This window comes from Dermacentor albipictus, chromosome 1 (genome assembly GCF_038994185.2).
Source record: "Dermacentor albipictus isolate Rhodes 1998 colony chromosome 1, USDA_Dalb.pri_finalv2, whole genome shotgun sequence".
Classification (NCBI taxonomy): domain Eukaryota; kingdom Metazoa; phylum Arthropoda; class Arachnida; order Ixodida; family Ixodidae; genus Dermacentor; species Dermacentor albipictus.
The window spans coordinates 148,982,939-149,002,778 of NC_091821.1; the positions used below are offsets into that span (position 1 = coordinate 148,982,939).

General features: G+C 44.0%; 2 protein-coding genes across 3 annotated transcripts in view; one reads left to right on the forward strand and one right to left on the reverse strand.

Moving 5' to 3' along the window:
* LOC135903004 (uncharacterized) overlaps positions 1–2,843 on the reverse strand; it is a 33,313-nt gene extending 30,470 nt beyond the window's left edge. Inside the window, exon 1 of one of the 2 annotated variants that reach the window (XM_065433341.2) lies at positions 2,586–2,843. In XM_065433341.2, coding sequence (XP_065289413.1) covers positions 2,586–2,638 — 53 coding nt within the window. In that variant the 5' untranslated portion in view covers positions 2,639–2,843. Of the gene's footprint in view, positions 1–1,712; positions 1,892–2,585 lie in introns of those variants that run through there. The other variant, XM_065433342.2, reaches the window with a different exon arrangement.
* A 325-nt stretch (positions 2,844–3,168) lies between these two features.
* Syx16 (syntaxin 16) overlaps positions 3,169–19,840 on the forward strand; it is a 51,343-nt gene continuing 34,671 nt past the window's right edge. The window contains exons 1-5 of the mRNA XM_065433365.2: positions 3,169–3,450; positions 3,599–3,684; positions 3,801–3,819; positions 3,918–3,951; positions 10,853–10,959. Of these exons, the coding sequence (XP_065289437.1) occupies positions 3,370–3,450; positions 3,599–3,684; positions 3,801–3,819; positions 3,918–3,951; positions 10,853–10,959 (327 nt within the window). The 5' untranslated portion in view covers positions 3,169–3,369. The remainder of the gene's footprint in view (positions 3,451–3,598; positions 3,685–3,800; positions 3,820–3,917; positions 3,952–10,852; positions 10,960–19,840) is intronic.

Genomic DNA, 19,840 nt, shown 5'->3' on the forward strand with positions numbered 1-19,840 from the left:
CAAGGCCCCACGCACGAACCAAGATTAAGCATGATGGTTCCAAAGGATGCCAGGGAAACAAGCACATTTGGCAGCAGTGAGAAAAGTCCAGGAATTCTCGAAGAGGAAAGCGGCTGCCAGTTCAGGGAGCACACAACAGAAGAGTAAAAGAGGTCATAGCAGCGATGCCATAGGCAAAAACTGTTGGATCAGTCATATAATGCTGTCACAGTAAAAAGTGGTGCTGGGGTGCTGAAATGTATACAACTATGCTTCAGAACAGTAATCCATGGATCAATAAACCACTTATTTGTTAGCATAGCTCATTAATCTAAGTGGGAAAGAAGGTGGCAAAGTAGCAGTTATAACAGAAATTAGGAAAAAATAAAAGCTTCCTGCATGTCAAAAGATCACATATTTAAAAAATAATTCCAGCATGCTTGCAGATTATGCTCAAACACTCCACTTTTACGAAGAAAAAGTTTGCCCAATATATTAGCTAGAGACAGACTTAAGTTAAACTTAAACTTATGTAGCTGTGATTGTCGCAGTAGATCAAGAAACCGCATATTCGGTGACGGTCAGTCAACAATGTGGCTCTGGTGTGAACCAACTAGCAAAACAACCCAAGTAGTGGTACGGCTTGGTCATGTGACCTGGCTTCCTCTAGCCCCATAAAGTCGATGGCAATTTAAGCAAGCCTGTCATTAGTTGCTGCGAGCATGTCCTATTGCATCGCTCAGCAACATTCTGGAAAGAAAATGCCTAGGGTTATTTCTCGATAGACAGCGTCAATGGTATAGCCCTGATGTGGAGTCTGTTACTTTGAATGTTTGAAGTTCGCCCCCAACGCCAGTTTTCAAGGAGTATACTTGTTTGCAACGAGTTTAAGGACCCTTAATCTCTTTTTCCAAATTCAAGGGTTTTTAAGGATGTGTACGAAACTTGTTTACATGTTTTTAACAGGCATCTGCTTAATGTGAAGAAAACAGATATCCCAACATGGTTCCCAACTACTATAAAATGGCACAATGAAGATGAGAAAAAAATATACACATTCTAAGCATGTGTCTGTGCTGTTTTCCTCGTCTTCTTTTCACTGTTTTATAATTAGTATGTGCATGCCATACAAGACTATGCACTCTCATTTATTCAGTTTAATGCAAGTCTGGTTGAGTGGATGGCTTCTAGAGGGTGCTTCATGCACATACAAACCGTGCAGCACATAAAGTAATCACAAATTTGCCATAAACCAAGTGTCAATTCATGCGTTGTATTAAAACCAGCCAAAATACAGTTGCAGGGAAGAGTTGTGTGCATATATAACAGAACATACAACTGCCACTCGATCATCCAAGATGCTTTACCAACTCTGCCTAGAGGAGAGAGCGCATATTAACCCGACGACCAACACAGCTACTCATCTGCAAAGGTAAAAATAGACCACCGTAATCAGAAGAAAAATATACAGAGAAAAAGCAAAAACTGCAACCATTTATACTGTGAAGGTCTAAAAGTGAGCGGCAGTTTTCTTAAGTGCGACAACAATTCGCATCCCTTTAAAGCGCGAGAGGGCATTCCATTAGGCTGGCGTGACGCTCTGCTGACTGGCGGCACCATCGGTTATGAACGGCCAGTGTAGAGGAGGCGCTTGAACGACACGATGTGTTTACGACTACCAACCGACAAGATAAACGTAATCGCGCTACAATCCAGATGCCAAGGGAACAAACCTTCACACGGCTGACCTCGAAGCATTGACAAGAAAAAAGAAGCTGAAAACCACAGAGGGCCATCAACAGTGTTGATCAGCCAAGCCCTGTGACGGAAAACTACATAAGCATTGCCGCGCCCATCTGTCATTACATCAAGCACAGCTTCTTCCAAGAAAATCATGCAACGTTCGAAATCGAAAAGATCGCACGCAGCGCGGTGCCCCGCGGTGCAGTCGCGAGTGGGCGGCGAAAACTGCGCTACCTGCGACCAGACTCCTCACTGTCTGGGCGGGCGCTTCAAACAGGTTTTCCGAGCCTCCAGAGCAAGCGAACTTGTTTCGTCGTCGTTTCAACAAAAGGATAACTAAAGAGAGAAAGGCATCGGGATGTATAACCGTTATTAATACGTACTTTGGACGCCTACAGCACACTTCAACGCAAAACCAAGGGAACTCACAAACGTGGAAAAAGCAGATCATCGGTGCTGGACGACACCGACGGATAAGATTTGCTGCCACTTGTGACACAATCGAAAGTCGGAATAGTGAACATAAGTAAAAAATAAAGAAAGGCGTCAGTGCTGCGATGGCAACCACGGATCTTTCGATCTCGCCGTAGTGTGCAAAAATATTTGTGTTTCACTGAACACGAGTTTTAAATACGATAGCAGCTTGCGGCGTATTGGCATGCCAGTAAATAAACAAAACTAACATCGAAATGTCGCACCCGATGATACGGCACGCAGCACACAAACACCGGCGTTCGAAGGCTTGCATTGCTTGTTAACTGACTTGCACAATATAACTAAAACATGACAGACGTAAGCTGGCTCTTGAACGAACTATAGACAGTACCGCACAATAAGAAAGAATTGTTTTGAGCGAAACTTACTCTGTAGACTCCGAGAATTCAATATTCACCGGCTCTCTCCTCGCAGAGCTCATGCTTGATCAGAGGTTGAATGCGTGATATCCCGCAGTTGTGCTCAATGAATGGTCCACAATATTGAAAATTTTAACGTCGACGCAGACGTGGAACTCATAGCTCCCGCGTCATGCTCGAATGTAACCCCGGCGTAGACGGCACCCACCGCACCGGCAGCGGTATGTTTTCGGATGCTCAGCCGACCTGGCCGACCGCTCGTGATTAATCCGCGTCAAGCCCTCTCACCTGTTCCTGCCACAATTAAAGTAATAGTCAATATAACAAGCACACACTCAGCAGAGGTAAAATTATTAATTTTACAGATTTTAATGCTTTTTTCAAAATTAACTATGCATCAAACTTAACAGAATCACGACTATCTCGATGGACTACATGCTGCCGCGGAAGACGAGCACAACCAAAGTTAAATAGATAAGAGCACGCCATGAAACACGCAACTAAATCACTAAATTATTCAAACTTTCAGCGAGTAAGGTATTTGCTAAATTAATTGTATAACGGAAGTTTGCATATATATTTGCACGTTCGGTCCGTTCAGACAGGTCAGCGAGTTCAGCCGTATGGTGGCGGCACCAGCTCGATGTCGTCTGTTTTAAAATGGCGGCTAGAGTTTACATATGTAAAAGTACCGTAGCTTGAAATGTTTGTTTCGAACTTACCAAGCAAATTACAAACGTTGTATAGGTTTCTACTGGGAGAGCTCAAAACGTAGCTTTCAATTTGTACCAAAATGGCGACCAGAAGCCTCACAGAAGCGTTTGTGCTGATGCGCAATAACGCCCTTCAAAGCAAGCATATCTTCGGAGATCATGTAAGTTAAACTATTGACGTTCATCGATAATAGCTGAAATGAAACTATGTGTTCAGAGTTGTTGCTTGATGTTCGCGAAAGTTGTTACGCAGGGGCTATAGCCAAAATTAAGGTTTCAGTATAACTGTCATGACTGTTATGTGTATAGGTTCATGAAGACACCGTGGCACTAGTTGGACGGGATGTCGAAACTGGTATGGGCATTTATAAAGACGATGCGGAACCTCCTCGATGGTAAGATAAGCTAGACTAGCTGGTAGCTGTGTTATCTTTCGCTACAAGTTTTCTTTTTTTTTAATACCTGTACCGTCTGCCTTTCTTTTCTATCTCTTTCTTTTCTCTGTCTCTAGGATTGACGCATTGGAAGAGGTGAGTGATTTCTATCTAATACATAACGCATTGCGATTTGTAACACTTCCTTGTATATTTACTTCGTATCTTCGCTACGCTGACTTCTGTTCGCGCAGGTTAATTACCAGATGACGAAGATCAGAGACAAAAGTAAGTTCTCTTGAAGCGAGTTTTTACGTCACGCAATGTTTATTGACCTACGTTAATTGCAATGCACGCACTGTCTCAGTGTTTTGCGACGAAATGTGTGTTGATGCTTTACTACGTTATGGGTTGCTTGTGCGGTGTTTTAAATTTTTAATGTAAATTTTCTTCACTTCCTCGTACTCCCCCCCCGCACCCACGGTGATAATTATTTCTTACGAATTATGACATCGCATTTGGTGCATAACGCAAATCATTTACCGTACCCCGTCGGCTGACTTTTATTGATATACTACGAGCTGATTAGGGGTTGCAGCGTGGGCAAGAAAACCACGAGTAAGATTAACGAGCAGACATCATATTGTTATACAGCTAGCAGCTGTAAAAGGCAAGGAATAATGATGTTTATCGGAATGCATCGTATGATGTGTCAGTAGCCGAACTTATGACAAGTCAAACAGCTGGCAGGAGGCATCACGTCAGCAGGCCATTCGTGCAGCTCCTTAAAATGCATCATTGCAAGTTGCATTTTTAGAAAGTATTCATGAAATTGCAGTTATTGGTCATGTCATAAGCATTTTATATATATATATATATATATATATATATATATATATATATATATATATATATATATATATATAGTTTTTTTTTAGCCTAGCCATATGTCATCTGACATGTTTATCAGCCTGCACTATCTTGCTATGTCTTGAACTGAGAATATAATTTGTCACCAACTCTAATTTAGTAGTGTGTGCAACTAATTTTTTCAATTTTGGCAAACATTTTTCAAACTAATGTAGCTCACTGGAGCTTTTCACTTACATTGGTGTTTGTGCTGATGCCTTCAGTGCCACAAATTTCACTGTAATTGTAAAGTTTATGCTGGAAAGACTGCAGGATAATTTTGCATGCCGCTTCATCATTAACCTTGCAGGCCTGTTATGCTTTGTTTCCTGAAACAAATCTTCAGGCTGTCATTTTGTCATAGACTGGCAGGGGTTACAGCTCCTGGCTGTACCATGAAGTTTCTGTGCTCTGCACCACTATTCCTGTGTCGGCTTTATTGCATTGCGGCCTCTTTACACTGCAATATTGCCATAATTTTTTAGGATTCTCCGAAAACATTTAATATTCACTAAATAGTTGCCTGAATGCACTTAATATCTGCCAAGGAAAATTACAATGAATGGAATGAAATATTATAAACACACTTTGATGTGTGATAGTGAGGCCAAAAATACTGTAAATGCACATTCTAAAAAAGCATAAAAATGTAAAGAAGATTACCTTCACCTTGCTCGAGTGCACGCGCTCTACTAATGGAACCTCAAGAAGCGCAATAGATGGTTTGCCCAATGAGGTTTCCGTAAGATGAGGAAATTTCTTACATTTCCATCATTTTTTTCACATCAGTGATTAAGTGCTTATTCACTGCCACCTGTTGTGAAAGATGCTCCATGTCCTACAAAATAAGTAAGCTGGAAGCATTGTATGAGTATGCATTTTGTTCACGGTATCTATGTTATTAAAGCTTCAATGCCTTTTGGATTTAGTTGAGTTAACTTGTCACGATTCTCCATCTTCTATATCTTATTGGAACATGATGAACGCAATTGCATAACACCATTTGCACTATTAAACAATTTCCCTCTCACCCTCATTTGAGTTGGTGGTGTAGGTTCTTGTCTCTCCTTTTGTACTTGTTTATCGTGCACTGCCTACACCGAATCATGGATTGCCAACTTGCCCACACTGCTTCACTTGTGTCCTTACTGATGTTGCCCTCAAAAATTTTCTTCTCTGAAAAGAACAGGGCATTTGCTTAACAGTTTACTGCCCACTGTCACCGAGTCCAACAATAATTTGTGAAAGTCTGTCCTGAACAGTCTTTCTTATGCCTTTTCAGTCTAGAATGGATGGTCATGATAGTTTGAACGTGCTTGAAATAGACTTCTTGTGCAGGTAAATTGCATGCTAAAAATTACTCCAACTCCACTGTTTGCTAAAGTGCACTCCACTGTACAAGCCTGAAATCTGCCACAGCTGGCCGAAAATTAGCAAGAATGCCAGCACTGCAAGGCTGAAACAGCAACAAATTCAACTTCTACATTGTCTTTTTTTTTTCCAACATGTATGTGGTTTTTTTTTTTGTCTTTTGCTAACTGTTGTGAAAAATAGGCAACCTTAATTGAAGGTTTCCGACAGTTTGTTACATGTTATGATGGGGTTTAAAGGAGTATTTACACCAGGGATAAATACCCCCTTTCCCCCCCCCCTCCTCATTGCAAAGGGTACTGTGTCACTGGCTTGAGGCCTTTGTCAGGCAGAGTGGCCCTGCAGAGATGGGAACTGCTTTTTGACTGAAAGCCACAAACACCGCCCTGCGAACTGGAAGGGGACGATCACCCAGGGGTGGTATTGTTGGTGTTTCACTTTCATGGGGGCTTGTGCTGCTGTAGCACCAGAGGGTTCAATGTTGACGGGGTAACAGCATTCCTCGCACAGTGCCAGGAACACTGTTGCCCATAAACACGGGTGTCTGGTGCTAGTTACTCAAAATCCTGCAAAAGGGATTTTACTTTCATATTATTTTATATTTATGTTTAAATTATTCTGCTCATTTCACCCCAGGGTGCACAAAAGCACTGAAATGGGGTACATTTTTCTTATTGCAAAAAACCTTCAAATAGCAAATCTGGTAGTTTTTTAGGTGTTCAGACTTCAACTAAATTTGCATTTCTTGTTTTGGGTTGTGCACTTTGCTAATGTGCCCCAAGAACTTTGTAGTTTTTCCACAAATTAATGGCATGTTCATTCCCAATGCATGCCTTCAGTGCATGACTCTACTAGCCACTCTATTTCCTGTTAATGATGTCTGCATAGGAGAAGCAGTGCTGGTGCCAGCACATTGCAAACTTGTCCTTAAATAAAATGTGCATGACTTAATGCCGTGAGTATTCGTGTGTTCAACTTACAACCAGCACAATCCTTCAGGTTATCAAACCGGAACTGAACTGCAAAGTGGAAAAAACATTTTTTGCTTGAGCCAAAACTGAACTGGAAAGTTGCAAATTGTTTCACTCGTGAGTGAAAGGGTGCGAAAAGAAAAAATATGTTTTCAGTTGAGGTGGGCCACCTTTTCTTGAACTTTTCATCCATGCATTGCCTGCAGTTGTGGCTCAACTAAACTACTTTATTTGTAAATACATACCATCTTCCTGTGATTTTAAAGGTAGCAGCACTGTTAGTACAATTTTCAGCGTCTTACCTCAAGGGACAGTCTAGGAGTTTCGTTAATGCGGCAATATTTGCATCACATCCGACGTGTTGACTTGCCAGACTGTGATGCGTATAAAGTATCCGAGACAGTGAAGCACATGTAACAAGTACATGTGCTTCATGTACATTCACATCAAGTAAATCGGGCTTGTCCCCAGTGTAAATGTGAATGACAGGCATTGATCTCTTCATTAGCGCCAGTTAACAACAGGCTGTTCTCTGAAAAAGGGTTTAGCCATTGACTGGACGTATCAGTGAAGTGAGCCATCAGGCTTTTCTTGGAATATTCAACGCAGGCATAGATTCAAGGCTGTGAACGTACCCTTCAAATAGGAACGTGTATATAATTGCACCCTACTGCCTGTCATCATCATTACACTTTGGTCCCCTATTGTTCTTCTGTTACCTTTTCTCTTGAGCAAAGTAACAAGCTAGATGACTCTCTGCTTTTCCTCAATGTGCTCTCTCTCTCTCTCTCTCCCTCTCAATAAAGCTTTGTTTCATGTAGATTCCAGTATTGGTGTTAGGCCTACATAATTCTTTTGCAACTATGGGCTGCCTGAATAACAAAAAACAGATGTAATCTTTCAATGTAGCTTAAACAGCAGCATCAAGTTCCTGCACAAAATAAGTTTGTGCTGCTTTCCTGTAATTATTTTATGGTTATGCAGATGAATTTGAACCGGGTGAACCAGAATTGAACTCTTTTCGGTGAACCAAAATGAAAACTGGAATGAAAAAAGTTACGGTTCAACACTCTGCAATCCTTTGAAGGCAGGAACATCTTTTTTGTCTTATCTTTTTACCCAGAAGAACCGTGCAATGCAAGAAGGTTTAAAAATTTTAAAATTTAATATGTCCTAAAATGTAACTTTAATGATCTTGATCCCAGTGCATGCCTTTTCTAAAGTCACCACTAACATCGCAAGAAGTAGTTCTTTGGGCTGCCTAATCTCATTTTGGTTTCGATGTCATTCTTTTCCTTACTTAAAATTATATGTCTGTTACTATGTGATTTGAACTATTTTACAGGTGACAGAAGGTGCAGAGAAATTCACAGCTACTTCCCTGACATAGTAAAAAAAAATTCGAGAATTGACCTTTCATGACAGTGAGACCACATCATGAAAAAAGTTAGCACTGGTCTGTGCCTCAAGTACTATAGGAATTATGGTTATTTTGTTGGAAAGAGGTGCCTACCTTATGCCGTGATATGTGTAGGTTGGCATTCACACTTGCATAGCAAATGACCTCTTGATGCATGCTGATGAATGGGCTGGTTATGTTTTCAATAGCTTTAAAAATACTATTGTGTGGTTAGTGTCGCAGAGATTAAATTCTGTTATGGAAAGTTGCCATGTTTGGATACTTTGTGCTTAAATAGATACTCTAGGAGTTCCTTATCTACAAAAGTTTTAGCCACTGTAAGCTGCTTTTTGGTAATACTGATTTCTTTATTAGGTACTGCATCAATATTTTTTTTATATTTCAAGTGATGTTTCTTTTTTTTTTGCACAAACTTCATGGTATACATAATATCCTTATGGATGTAGGATACTACCTGCAATGGTGGCATAATAGCTATGGCATTGCGCTACTAAGTCCAAGGGTGCAGGATCAAATCCTAGCCACCGTGGCCGCATTTCAATGGGGATGAAATGCACAAATACTTGTGTACCGTGCATTGGGTGCACATTAAAGAACTCCTGGTAGTCAAAATTAATCCAGAGACCCTTACTACGACGTGCCTTATAATCAAATCATGTTTTTTGGCACATAAAACCCCAGAATTAAAATGTTTTAATGTAGGATACTGAGAATGGTAAAAGAAAAGAGGGTAAAGAAAAAACCTAGGTCCTTTGTGGATTTATGTGCTGGCCATTGATGTATCGTACTCTGATTTTCAGCTGATATCAGTTATGCTGCTTGTAAAACTGTCTTAACCTAAGTAGCCTTTATGGGAACTTTGTCTACAAGTTTCATAAACAAAGTTTGCATGTTGTTGGTAGCAGCTTTACAAGCAAAGAGGCCTGTGGCATCGAACTTAACCTATATTCTTTAAGGGCGGCACTGTGAGGGGGTTGAAATAGTCGGTAATGAATACTGTCTTTGGGAGTATATAATTATTGTCTTATTTTCTTTTTTTAATTAGTATGAGTATTTGTGCTTGTGAATAGTATCTAAAAACGAAAGTGGGACACAGCACAAACAGAATTTTTTGTGTGCACTCAGTCTTGTCCTTATCTTTAGCGCCACTTGCATCACTGCTAGACTAGACTATATTAGCTCATGGATTTTGTTTTTTACAGTTAATTTTAGTTACCTTTTGTATGCAGCATAATATACAGAGGTATATAGAGACTTGCCATGGTGGCTCAATAGTTATGGCATTTGTGGTTGAGCATGAGATCATGGGTTTGATTCCCAACCTCTTTACTGCATTCCGATAAGGGCAGACTGCAAAAAAAAAAAAAATGTAATGAGCATTTCGTGCACTTCAAAAAACCTCAGCCAATCAAAATCAATCTGGAGCCCTACACTAAACCATCTTTCATAGCCATATGCTCCTTTTGCATTTCAACAGCATGAATGCACCAGTTGTTGCACAAACTTTTCCAAGACATTGCATGAGTGATGTATTCGGGCCTTATTATAGCACTCCTAAGGCAATTTTCATACTCTGAGGAATGAGTGAGGAGAGATACCTCCAGCCTGTAGAGAGCCCCGAGGCACTGACAGCTCCATCAAGGCTGCGGTATGTGTATCAATTGCGACTCCAGTGCTGTACACAGCTTGAAAGTTTTTGCACAGGCTTTGCAGGATTCAGTCATTAAAACGACTGGCTGATGCTAGGCTTTCTGAAAATAATAATCATTCCAAATGCATTTGAATGCAGTGTAAATGCTGCTTTGCTCGTGCTACTACTGTGCCAAAAAGCTTTTTTTTTCTTTTACTTTTTCTTCCAAGTTTAAATACTGATATCAGCCGACTGCAGTACTTTGCTTGTTTATGTATTCTATTCTCGCAACTTACTCTCCTTTTTGGGGATGCCTTTGTAATCTTCAGTGTGTCAACTTCAGTTTTTTACTACACACTTTTATATCTCTAGTTCAGTTACTTCAAAATAATATTGAGATTTATATGTCAAGGCTGCTGATAATTATAAAGAGACTTTATTTATGCTTGTATGTTGTAGTGCCTCTTAGATGTCTTCGCTGTTGGAGCATAAAAAAGATAGGCAAAGTGCTACACTTTTAATATTTGCTGGGAGATTTGATTTTTTGTATACCACCTGTCGTTGTTTATGCTTCTGATATTCAGTTTCAGCATTATTAAAACTGTACACTGTTTCATCCAATAATATTGACAGTTAGGTAAGTTGGTCCACATTTATTGCTACTAACTAGGAAGGGAACAAAGGAGTGCTTGTTTGTTCCTGCTTTCTCTTTGGGTCCCTTCTGTCACAGACTTAGTAACAGGGAACTGTTTCTTCCATGATGTTAGTCTTAAGATATTTTCAGTTATTGAGCGTAGTCATGTGATATTTTTCTTTGCTGGTATGTTGCTTTAACCTGCTTGATTTGCCTTCATTATGAAACTCTTGGAACCTATTTAATATGTGCAGTGAAAGAGCTGTCTGCCTTGCATGATCGCCACCTCAACCGACCAACATTTGATGAAAGTTCACTTGAAGAAGACGAGATTGAGCAAACAACACACCAATTGACGCAGGTTTGAAATTCAAAATACTTGTTACAGTTAATCACTGATTTGCATTACTCCTTTTAACTAAATTTGTTATTGAACTGTATTTGATATTCATCTTTTTTGTCTGTCTTAACCCTTTCCCTACTGAGGATGAGCCAAGCTAGTCATTTAATTTGTACTGCTCCTACCGAGGACAAGCTGCACTCATCATTACAAAACTCCACCGGCACAGGTTCAGCTTCACTGCACATGAGTCGCTTTGGGCATAAGTTATATTAGCAGCCATCACAGTGACAAAGAAAGACATACACCGACCAAGTAAAGCTTGTTTAAAAGACAAGACGTTTCGGCTTCCGTACGGAAGCCTTGTTCACAATGGGCGAAAAAGGTTTAAGTGCCTGTTTAACTAGGTTTTAGCATATGGCGCAAGCACCGCATGTAAGACGGGGGGAGGGTTCCTTCATTTCGATTGAGCGTGTGTTCTGCAGATTGTATCTCGAGAGACTCCATGTATAGACGTAACTTCCAGTTTCTTTCCTGGCTGATTAGACTCGATTTCATCCAATCAATATTGTGCGTAGTCATTGCTGTGCGCTATGAAAGCATTTGAAGCCACTCTTATCCACATCGTTTTGATGTTGGTGCAGGCTCTGTTTAATGTTGCCCGTCTCCCCTACGCAGACGCAATCGCAATCCACACAGGGGATCTTATAAACAACGCCAGGAAAGGCTTCCTTTGGTAGCTTAGCCTTCCCACTAATGAGTGCGTGCCTCAGTTTGCGCACAGGCACCTCAACGTCATACTTACGCAGCACGCGTGATGAGGTCTCGCTTATCCTGGGCACGTGAGGAATGGAAGCACGTTTCCTCAGACGGGCACTGCCAGCTTGGAAAGGGTAAGAGAAAGGCATTTGCACGAAACCTGAAGACTTAAATTCCGACATGCGGACAATCCGGAAAGATCTTTCGACGAGCGGTTACCCCCTGCGTTCATGAATGCTGTGAAGCACCGTTTGTTCAACCCTTTCAACAAGCGCACTTCGTTCTCCTCTTCTTTTGTCCTTGCTGTAGCTTTAGCGTAACACTCCTTCCTTCACAGACAAAGCCCGCTGGGCAAGTAACTGTTACATCCACTCAGAGTCACCGGAATGACAGCGTTTCAGGCGGATGATGTGAACAAGCTGCGTCTTCTTAGACCGGTAGCCATTAGAAATGAGATCGAATAGGTCACATCACTTAGACTATTGGTGACGACAAAAGGCCCGGTGTAACGAGCCAGAAACTTCTGGCACAGGCCGCGCTTGCGAAGTGGTGTCCAAAGCCACACTATGTCCCCTTTGTCGTACAGCACATTCTTATCTCGTGAATCGTAGCTGATCTTGGAGTGGTCCTGGGATGCCAGCGTTCCGAGCTGAGCTATGCGGCGTGCTTCCTTAGCGCGGCAGAGAGTCTGAGCAATAGAAGAGTCTGCATGAGGAGTAAAAGGTAGGATGTTGTCAAGGAAGCTGCAGGGTGGTCTGACATAAAGAAGATAGAAAGGACTGTAGCAGGTAGTTTCATGCTTTGCAGTGTTGTAGGTGTATGTGATAAAAGGCAAGATGTAATCCCAATTTTTGTGCCTGGAATCGACGTACATCGAAAGCATGTTGGTCAAAGTTCTGTTAGTGCACTCGATGAAACCATTTGTCTGTGGGTGATACAGGTCGCGTGGAAAAACTGGCAAGCACAGAGATGCAACAGCTCTTCGACTACGTCGGCCACGAACTGGCGACCACGATCACTCACAATAACATGAGGAGGTCTATGATGCAGTATAACGAAGGACAGGAGGAAGCTCGAAACATCAAGAGCCGTGGCTGTTGGCATTACTGCAGTTTCAGCATAACACGTAAGATGGTCGACGCAGACTATAGTCCAACGGTTGTTGTTTGTTGAGCGCGGAAATGGGCCGAGAAGACTCTCAGGAAGTGATGGTGGTGCAGGGTGAAGGAGACCGACCAGAGCAGTATTAGCGCGCTTGAATTGCTGGCACTTGTCACAACTGGCCACATACTTTTCTATATCCCATTGCATACTAGTCCAGTAGAATCGGCCCTGAATGCAGTAGTATGTTCTGGTGATTCATCGTGCATAGCATGGAGGCACGTGGATTCTCAAATTCTTAAGGACCACTAAGAGGAGGCAGGCACCATCAGCTGCATAATTCTTCTTGTATAGCAGGCCATCTTGGATGACAAAGCCATTTTTACCTGTTGGTTGAGCAGCTGAGGCAAAGAGGGCATCCAGGCTGCGGTCATCACACTGCTATGCCTGGAAAGTGGCCAGGTCGGGAAAAGGAATGTCATCGATGGCGGCCGGAAACTCATCGAAATTGTCGGTCTCACATGCACTTGTTGGTAGAGGGAGCCTCGAAAGACAGTCGGCGGCCGCATGATGTTGGCCACTCTTGTAACGGACTGCAAAGCCAAATTCCTGCAGATGTAGCACCCATCGAGCAAGGCAGCCAGACGGGTCGTGGAGACCAATTAACCAACATAGTGAATGGTGATCAGTAACGATCGTGAAGCAGTGCCTGTGGAGATATGGGTGGTACTTCTGGACTGCAAAGACGACAGCGAGACACTCTTGCTCAGTGACGGTGTAATTCTGTTCGGCCTTGCTCAACGAACGGTTGGCATAGGCAATGGCATGCTCGGCATCACCAAAACACTGGATGAGGACGGCGCCAAGGCCGAGTTCACTCGTGTCGGTGTGCAATTCTGTTGTGGAAGAGGGGTCAAAATGACGAAGTATGGGTCCGGAAGAAAGCAGGAACTTCAGTTGACGAAACGAGGAATAGCAATCTGCTGTACAGGTGAAAGGGTTATTCTTGCGCAGCAATGAAGTCAGAGGGTAGGCAGTATCGGCACAAAACATTGAAAGTACGAGCAAAGACGCCAGAAGCTCCTTAGCTCACGTTGCGACTGCGGTTGTTTAAAGCCGCTAACTGCAGCGACTTTCTGTGGGTCTGGTCGCACCCCCTGCTTGTCCACTATATTTCCTAGTACTAGCGCCTCTCGTTGCCCAAAGTGACATTTCTTAGCGTTGAGGGTAATTGCAGCTTGTTCATGGCACGTCAGAACAACGTCCAGTCGATGGTTGTGCTCTGCAAAAGTGCGGCCAAAAATGACAACGTCGTCTAGATAACACAAACTTCCCATTTCAAGCCACGCAGTACCATGTTCATAAACCTTTCAAATGTTGCAGGCGCGTTGCACAAACCAAACGGCATGACGTTGAATTCAGACAAGCCATCTGGGGTCACAAAAGCGGTTTTTTCCTTTGTCAGCTGAATGCATGGGTATCTGCCAGTAGCCCGATCGGAGGTCCACAGATGAAAAGTAGGATGCGGAATGAAGGCAGTCGATAACGTCATCGATCCGGGGAAGTAGATACACGTTCTTTTTCGTCACAGAATTGAGACGCCGTAGTCAACACAAAATTTCTAGGACCCATCTTTCTTCTTGATGAGGATGATCCGCGCAGTCAGGGGCTAGAGGAATCTTGGATGACGCCCTTGGCTAGCATGTCGTTGACCTGTTGAGCGATGATCTTGCACTCTGATGCGGACATGCGGTAAGGCTAATGGGATGTAAGGTAAGGATGGGATGGGATGGGAGGTAAGGCCTGATGGGATGCGCGGACCCCGTGTCGATCCTGTGGCGAGCCCGTGTAGTTGGAACGCGAACTTTGTTAGCGTTCTGTGCGAAATCAAATAATGACACATGCTTGCTAAGGACGCTGACCAGGGCTTGACGCTTCTCTGAAGACAGTGTCTTGTTGATCATTTTTAAAAAAGGCAACGAGTCTTCAGGGACACCGGGGCCAGCCCCATGCTCTTGGGATTCGTGTGACGTGTCATCAATTAAAGCGCCTATGCTGAGGCTGGTATCAACTTCAAAAGAGGCAGGTCGCATACTGCTGGGTAGCACAACAGATTAGGAGGATAAATTTGACAGCCACAGTGTAGTTGTTCCGCAGGCCACAGAGAGGACGCATTGAGGTACGAGCACACTTTTCTTCACAACCATCGAAGCCAAAGGCTCAACAATTGCATCAAATGCATCGGCGTTGACACCATAAGCAGCAACTCAAACTCTGAATAAGGAATGTGCCGGTAAAACAGCATCTTCAATGACGGCGAAAGTGCTTGGAACAGTAGCAGGTTGGTCGGCAAGAGGAGACAGGAAAGCTCACCAGTACCGCAGTCAACAGTGGCACCGCACTGTTGTAGGAAATCGAGGCCAAGAATTGCGTTGTGAGTGGATTGAGCACGCACTGCAAATTCAGCTTGATACACGTTATCGGAGAAATAAACATTCGCGGTGCACACTCCCATAAGTCGGAGTAATTCTCCACTCACAGCACGAAAGGCATTAGCATTTCCCAGCGAAACATCACTTTACGGCCTACTTGGGTTTTGAAATCCAGGCTGATAATGGAGACGCTCGCTTCTGTGTCCACTAAGGCCAACGTAGCAACATTGTCCACTAAAACGCGAATCCTGTTATGACACATGGTGACTGGCAGAGGCATAGGGCCGTGTAGTTGATGATGGCTGGCGACCTCGCCTCCACTGGTCGCGCCACCTAGTTTCCCAGCGGCGGTGACGTGAGACATCGTCGCGGAGATGGAGACCTGCGCTAGCGTGAAGGCGGCGGCGTCAAGCTCCGCGCGGAAGCTGGTGAGTCACTACGGTAATTCACCTGGTGGTTTGTCCTGCTATCGGAGTCAGAAGGCAAGTGTGTCCCATCGCCGTGCCAATTGCTACGCCCATAAAAGTGCGCTGTCGTTCATAGGACAATGGTGACGTGCGACGGCGATGAGGTCAAAATCTGGCGACGTGACCACAAATACCGCATTAGAAGCGGGTGGGGCACTTACGGGACACACTGAAATCGTCAGTAGCGGGATAACGGCATGGCCGTCCCACTCTTCAGAAACTGCAGTTGGTCTGGGTGAGCAACCGTCGTGGAACTGATAACTGGGATGCACATTTATAATAAGGTTTGGCACTCTTGAATGAGGAGTGAAGTTGTAGGCATCTACGGAGGCGGCGGTGATGGGCATCTCACCGAAGTCACAGTGAGAAAATGCTCTCGAGTTCGCGGAGTCGAGAGGGAAGCCACCTCATGTCGGTCAAGCTCTTCGCGCACCACTTGCCGAATAACTGACGCAAGGTCGGATGGAGCTGGGACCACATCAACACTGGCGACGTTAGTTACGTTGGCCAGGCGGCCGAACTTCGGTGTGATACACAGAGCTTTCAAGGCTTCAAATGTGCGGCAGTGTCGAATGACGTCACTTATGGAGTCCAGACTGCCTTTTCCGATGAGGAACTGGCACACGTCCTCGGTGATCCCTTTTAAAAGATGTCCTTCTCTGTCATCTTCTCTGTCAACTTTGTCCTCTTCTGTCATCTGAGGGTCCAGAGCCTTGCACAACTACAGCACTTCCTCGTGTGCGCCATGCAGGTTTCGCCGTTAACTTGGGCTCGCTGCATTAGGGTTTGCTCTGCATGCTTCTTTTTAGCTTGATGAAATGAGCGCTACGAATACGCGGACGAAAGAACACATGTACGACAGACATCTCATTTCATCAAGTATGCATAACCAACTCACCCACATCAAGCTTCTACTACTTCTTTTTAGCTGCCAGATCTCCAAAGCACTTCCTGATTTTGTCTACGAACTTTTCCCACTTCGTCATGTTTTCTTCGTGGTTTTCAAGCCACACAGACGCAGTTCCTTTGAGGAAGAAGGCAACATTGTTAAGCTGCGAGGTGGCATTTCAGCCATTGAACCAACTTGCATGTTGGTAAAAGCTAAGCCATCCGTCCACGTCTTCCCCGGCCTTTGTTAAGCAATAGCTTTTTTTTTTTGGCTCTTTCTCCTATTTTTATAGTCAGAAGAGCATATGGTCTCAACTGCACATATATTTATACCAATGTCAAGTAGCTGTTCATCACTGAAGTGCGCTGCACGTTTCTTGTCAAGATGCGCCATTTCATCTTGCTGGCTTACCACAGCTTCGCTTAGACGAACTCCAACAGTGCGTGAGATCTGCATTTTTGGGGAGGTTCTATTGTGGTCTAATCTGTTCAAGTGAGACAACTGGCTTTCTGCACCCTCGACTTCCATTTCTCCGTGAAAGCTTAGGTCTGCTCATTAGGGTCCAAGAACATTGTTGTAGTCTGATATAATGCGGTAAGAACAACACATGGCATCTAATACTAGTTGAGCAGCAGTTGGAAGGTGCTATCAATATTGTGGGACATGCTGGCATCCATGCAAGCACTTTTTCGGTCAGTAGTTCTGTCAGTACTGTTTGGCATAGTGGTGGCAAGGCAAATTTTTGACACATACACACTACTTTTTAAACAACCCTCCACCTGCCCCCCTTTTCTTTCCCCACTGGTCATCTCCGAGTCCTGGAAGCTTAGTTCTCTCTTCGTCCCTCTGGGCTATACCTATAAGGAAAAATCGAGGAGGTGGGGGGGGGGGGCATGCCTGACTTGCTCAGAACAAGTGGCCAAGTGGTATCAAGGTGTCTCTTCACCATATTACTTGACATGGCATCAAGCCAGAGCCCTCCATGCCTTTCAAACTTCTGCAAGCCGAGCAGACCCTTTCTTCAGCTTGCATGTTGATGGATGTTCCAGTAATGGATACTTACACTGTGGTACTTTAGATTAGTGGCTACGAGCACGAAAGTTTCGCTATGCTCTGGGACTGCCTGACCCTGAGAACTGTAAAACCATGATTGACAGGTCTTGTTTTCTGTTGCAAATGAGTGCATTAATCTGAGGTACCGACTCAGATTAACGTAAACAAGGGCCGTTTCAGTATACGACACAGATATTCGCTGCATGACAATAAGTTATGCTGCCGAGAATGGGACTTCTGCTGCTGAGTGGAAATTTTCTATTGGTAGATAGAAATCACCCAGTGAAGGCACTGTCAAGATCATGAAATCTGCCTGCCTGCAGGCTTTCAAGTCCTGCTCTCCTGAGGAGCCTGTTAGCTTTTAGAAGGAACCAGAAGTGTCAAGTCAGTGCTTGGCAACTTGAATGATATGTCTGAGTGTACATACTGAAACTCAGAGAAGCGGATCGCATTGTCAACTCAAAGATTAACATCATGGCAGTCCTAGCCATAGAACAAGCATTAAGGGCATCACTTCTTCCAGAGTTTTGTAGGACTCTTGTAGTAGGGAAACCTTGGGTACTATGTTGCTTTGTGGGAAATATTTCATGAAGCACAAAACCATGAATACTGTCGGGGCATCGCAGAACTCTTTGAAGCTGCTAAGAATAACTTTCTGGAATAACTCAATGAGAATATAGCCGATTACAAGACTCTTCGTGAACTTCTGCTCAACTAGGACTAAAGTGGCATCAAGCTTGTTCCTAAAGGCCACTTGCTAAGGATAATCAAGGTGCAAATAGTTTGGGGTTGGTGCATTACGTGACCAAGGGGAAGTCGCCATTTTGTTCGCCAAAGTGCTTTCTTGAGATCTCCTGCCTTATCAAGTAATTTATGAAGGGAAAACAGGCAAGTGAGATGCCCAATTAGAAATTTCTGGCTGAATAGGACATCTGCCACAGTGAGAACAGTTGGAGCCACGAAGACACAATGTTGCACTTCGTTGAGATGGCCTTTGTTCCGAAAATGGAAAACTACAGAAGTCACACAGAGGGCATCAATCAACATGCACTCTGCATTTTTTTTTTCTCATCGCGCAAAGAGTCTTTAGGACTTGAGACTGACTCCAACCAAATAACTGAATTTTTATTAGCCCGACATTTTGGAGCCCATTCGTATCCTTCATCAGGTGGTTGTTCTTCGGGGGTGGCGGTGTGCCGCTTTTAAAGCGTTTTTTTTGCAAAGAAAGGAAGGGGTAGCAGGGGAGGTGGGGAGACACTTCACAGACGGAAAGGTGGGGGGAAACAAAAGGAAAGGGGGGGGTGCGTTGTTGACGGTTTTCCCTGGTGCTGGGATGACCGGTGCTGGGGAGAGTGCTCGCGAGGATGCCCCTTGATGGAAAGCAGGGGGGGGGGGGGGCTACAGGGTCGCGCCTACGTTTTTGTGTTGGTGAAACAAGCGGGAGTCTACCTGGCTGCGCTTGTTTCACCAACACAAAAACGTCGGCGCGACCCTGTAACCTCCCCCCCCCCCCCCCCCCGCCTCCCATCACCATCAAGGGCACCCTCGCAAGCACCCTCCCCAGCACCGGTCATCCCAGCACCACGGAAACCGTCAACAACGCCCCCCCCCCCTTTCCTTTTGTTTCCCCCACCTTTCCGTCTGTGAAGTGTCTCCCCACCTCCCGTGCTCCCCCTTCCTTTCTTTGCAAAAAATGCTTTAAAAGCGGCACACCGCCACCACCGAAGAACAACCCCGTGAAGAAGGAGCCGAATGGGCTCCGAAACGTCGGGCTAATAAAATTCAGTTATTTGGTAGGAGTCAGTCTCAAGTCCTAATCAATTTCCCAACCAGACAGGCAATTCTGTCGAAATGTTTAGCTGCAAAGAGTCTTTGGAGAAGCTGTCCGAAAACACATAATGATCAAGAAGCCTATGACAAACTACTTAAATTAAATTACAACAAATGTTAAAATATTTGTTGTACTCTGGAGGAGTTCAAGCTTTATACCACAGTCAGTGGATCAACAGATGTCCACTAAAAGAAAGGTGGGACAAACCTTTTGTGTTGTACGCCTTTAGTTGTAAAGCACATGTGCTGTCGAGAGAGGGAGTTGCTTATATTAGGTACCTGCTTTGGATAAAAGGAAGTCTTGCTGATGAATATGCCGACAACTAACTTGCTTTCTTTCTGGTGTGGTGGTCATTCTGCACATCTACAGC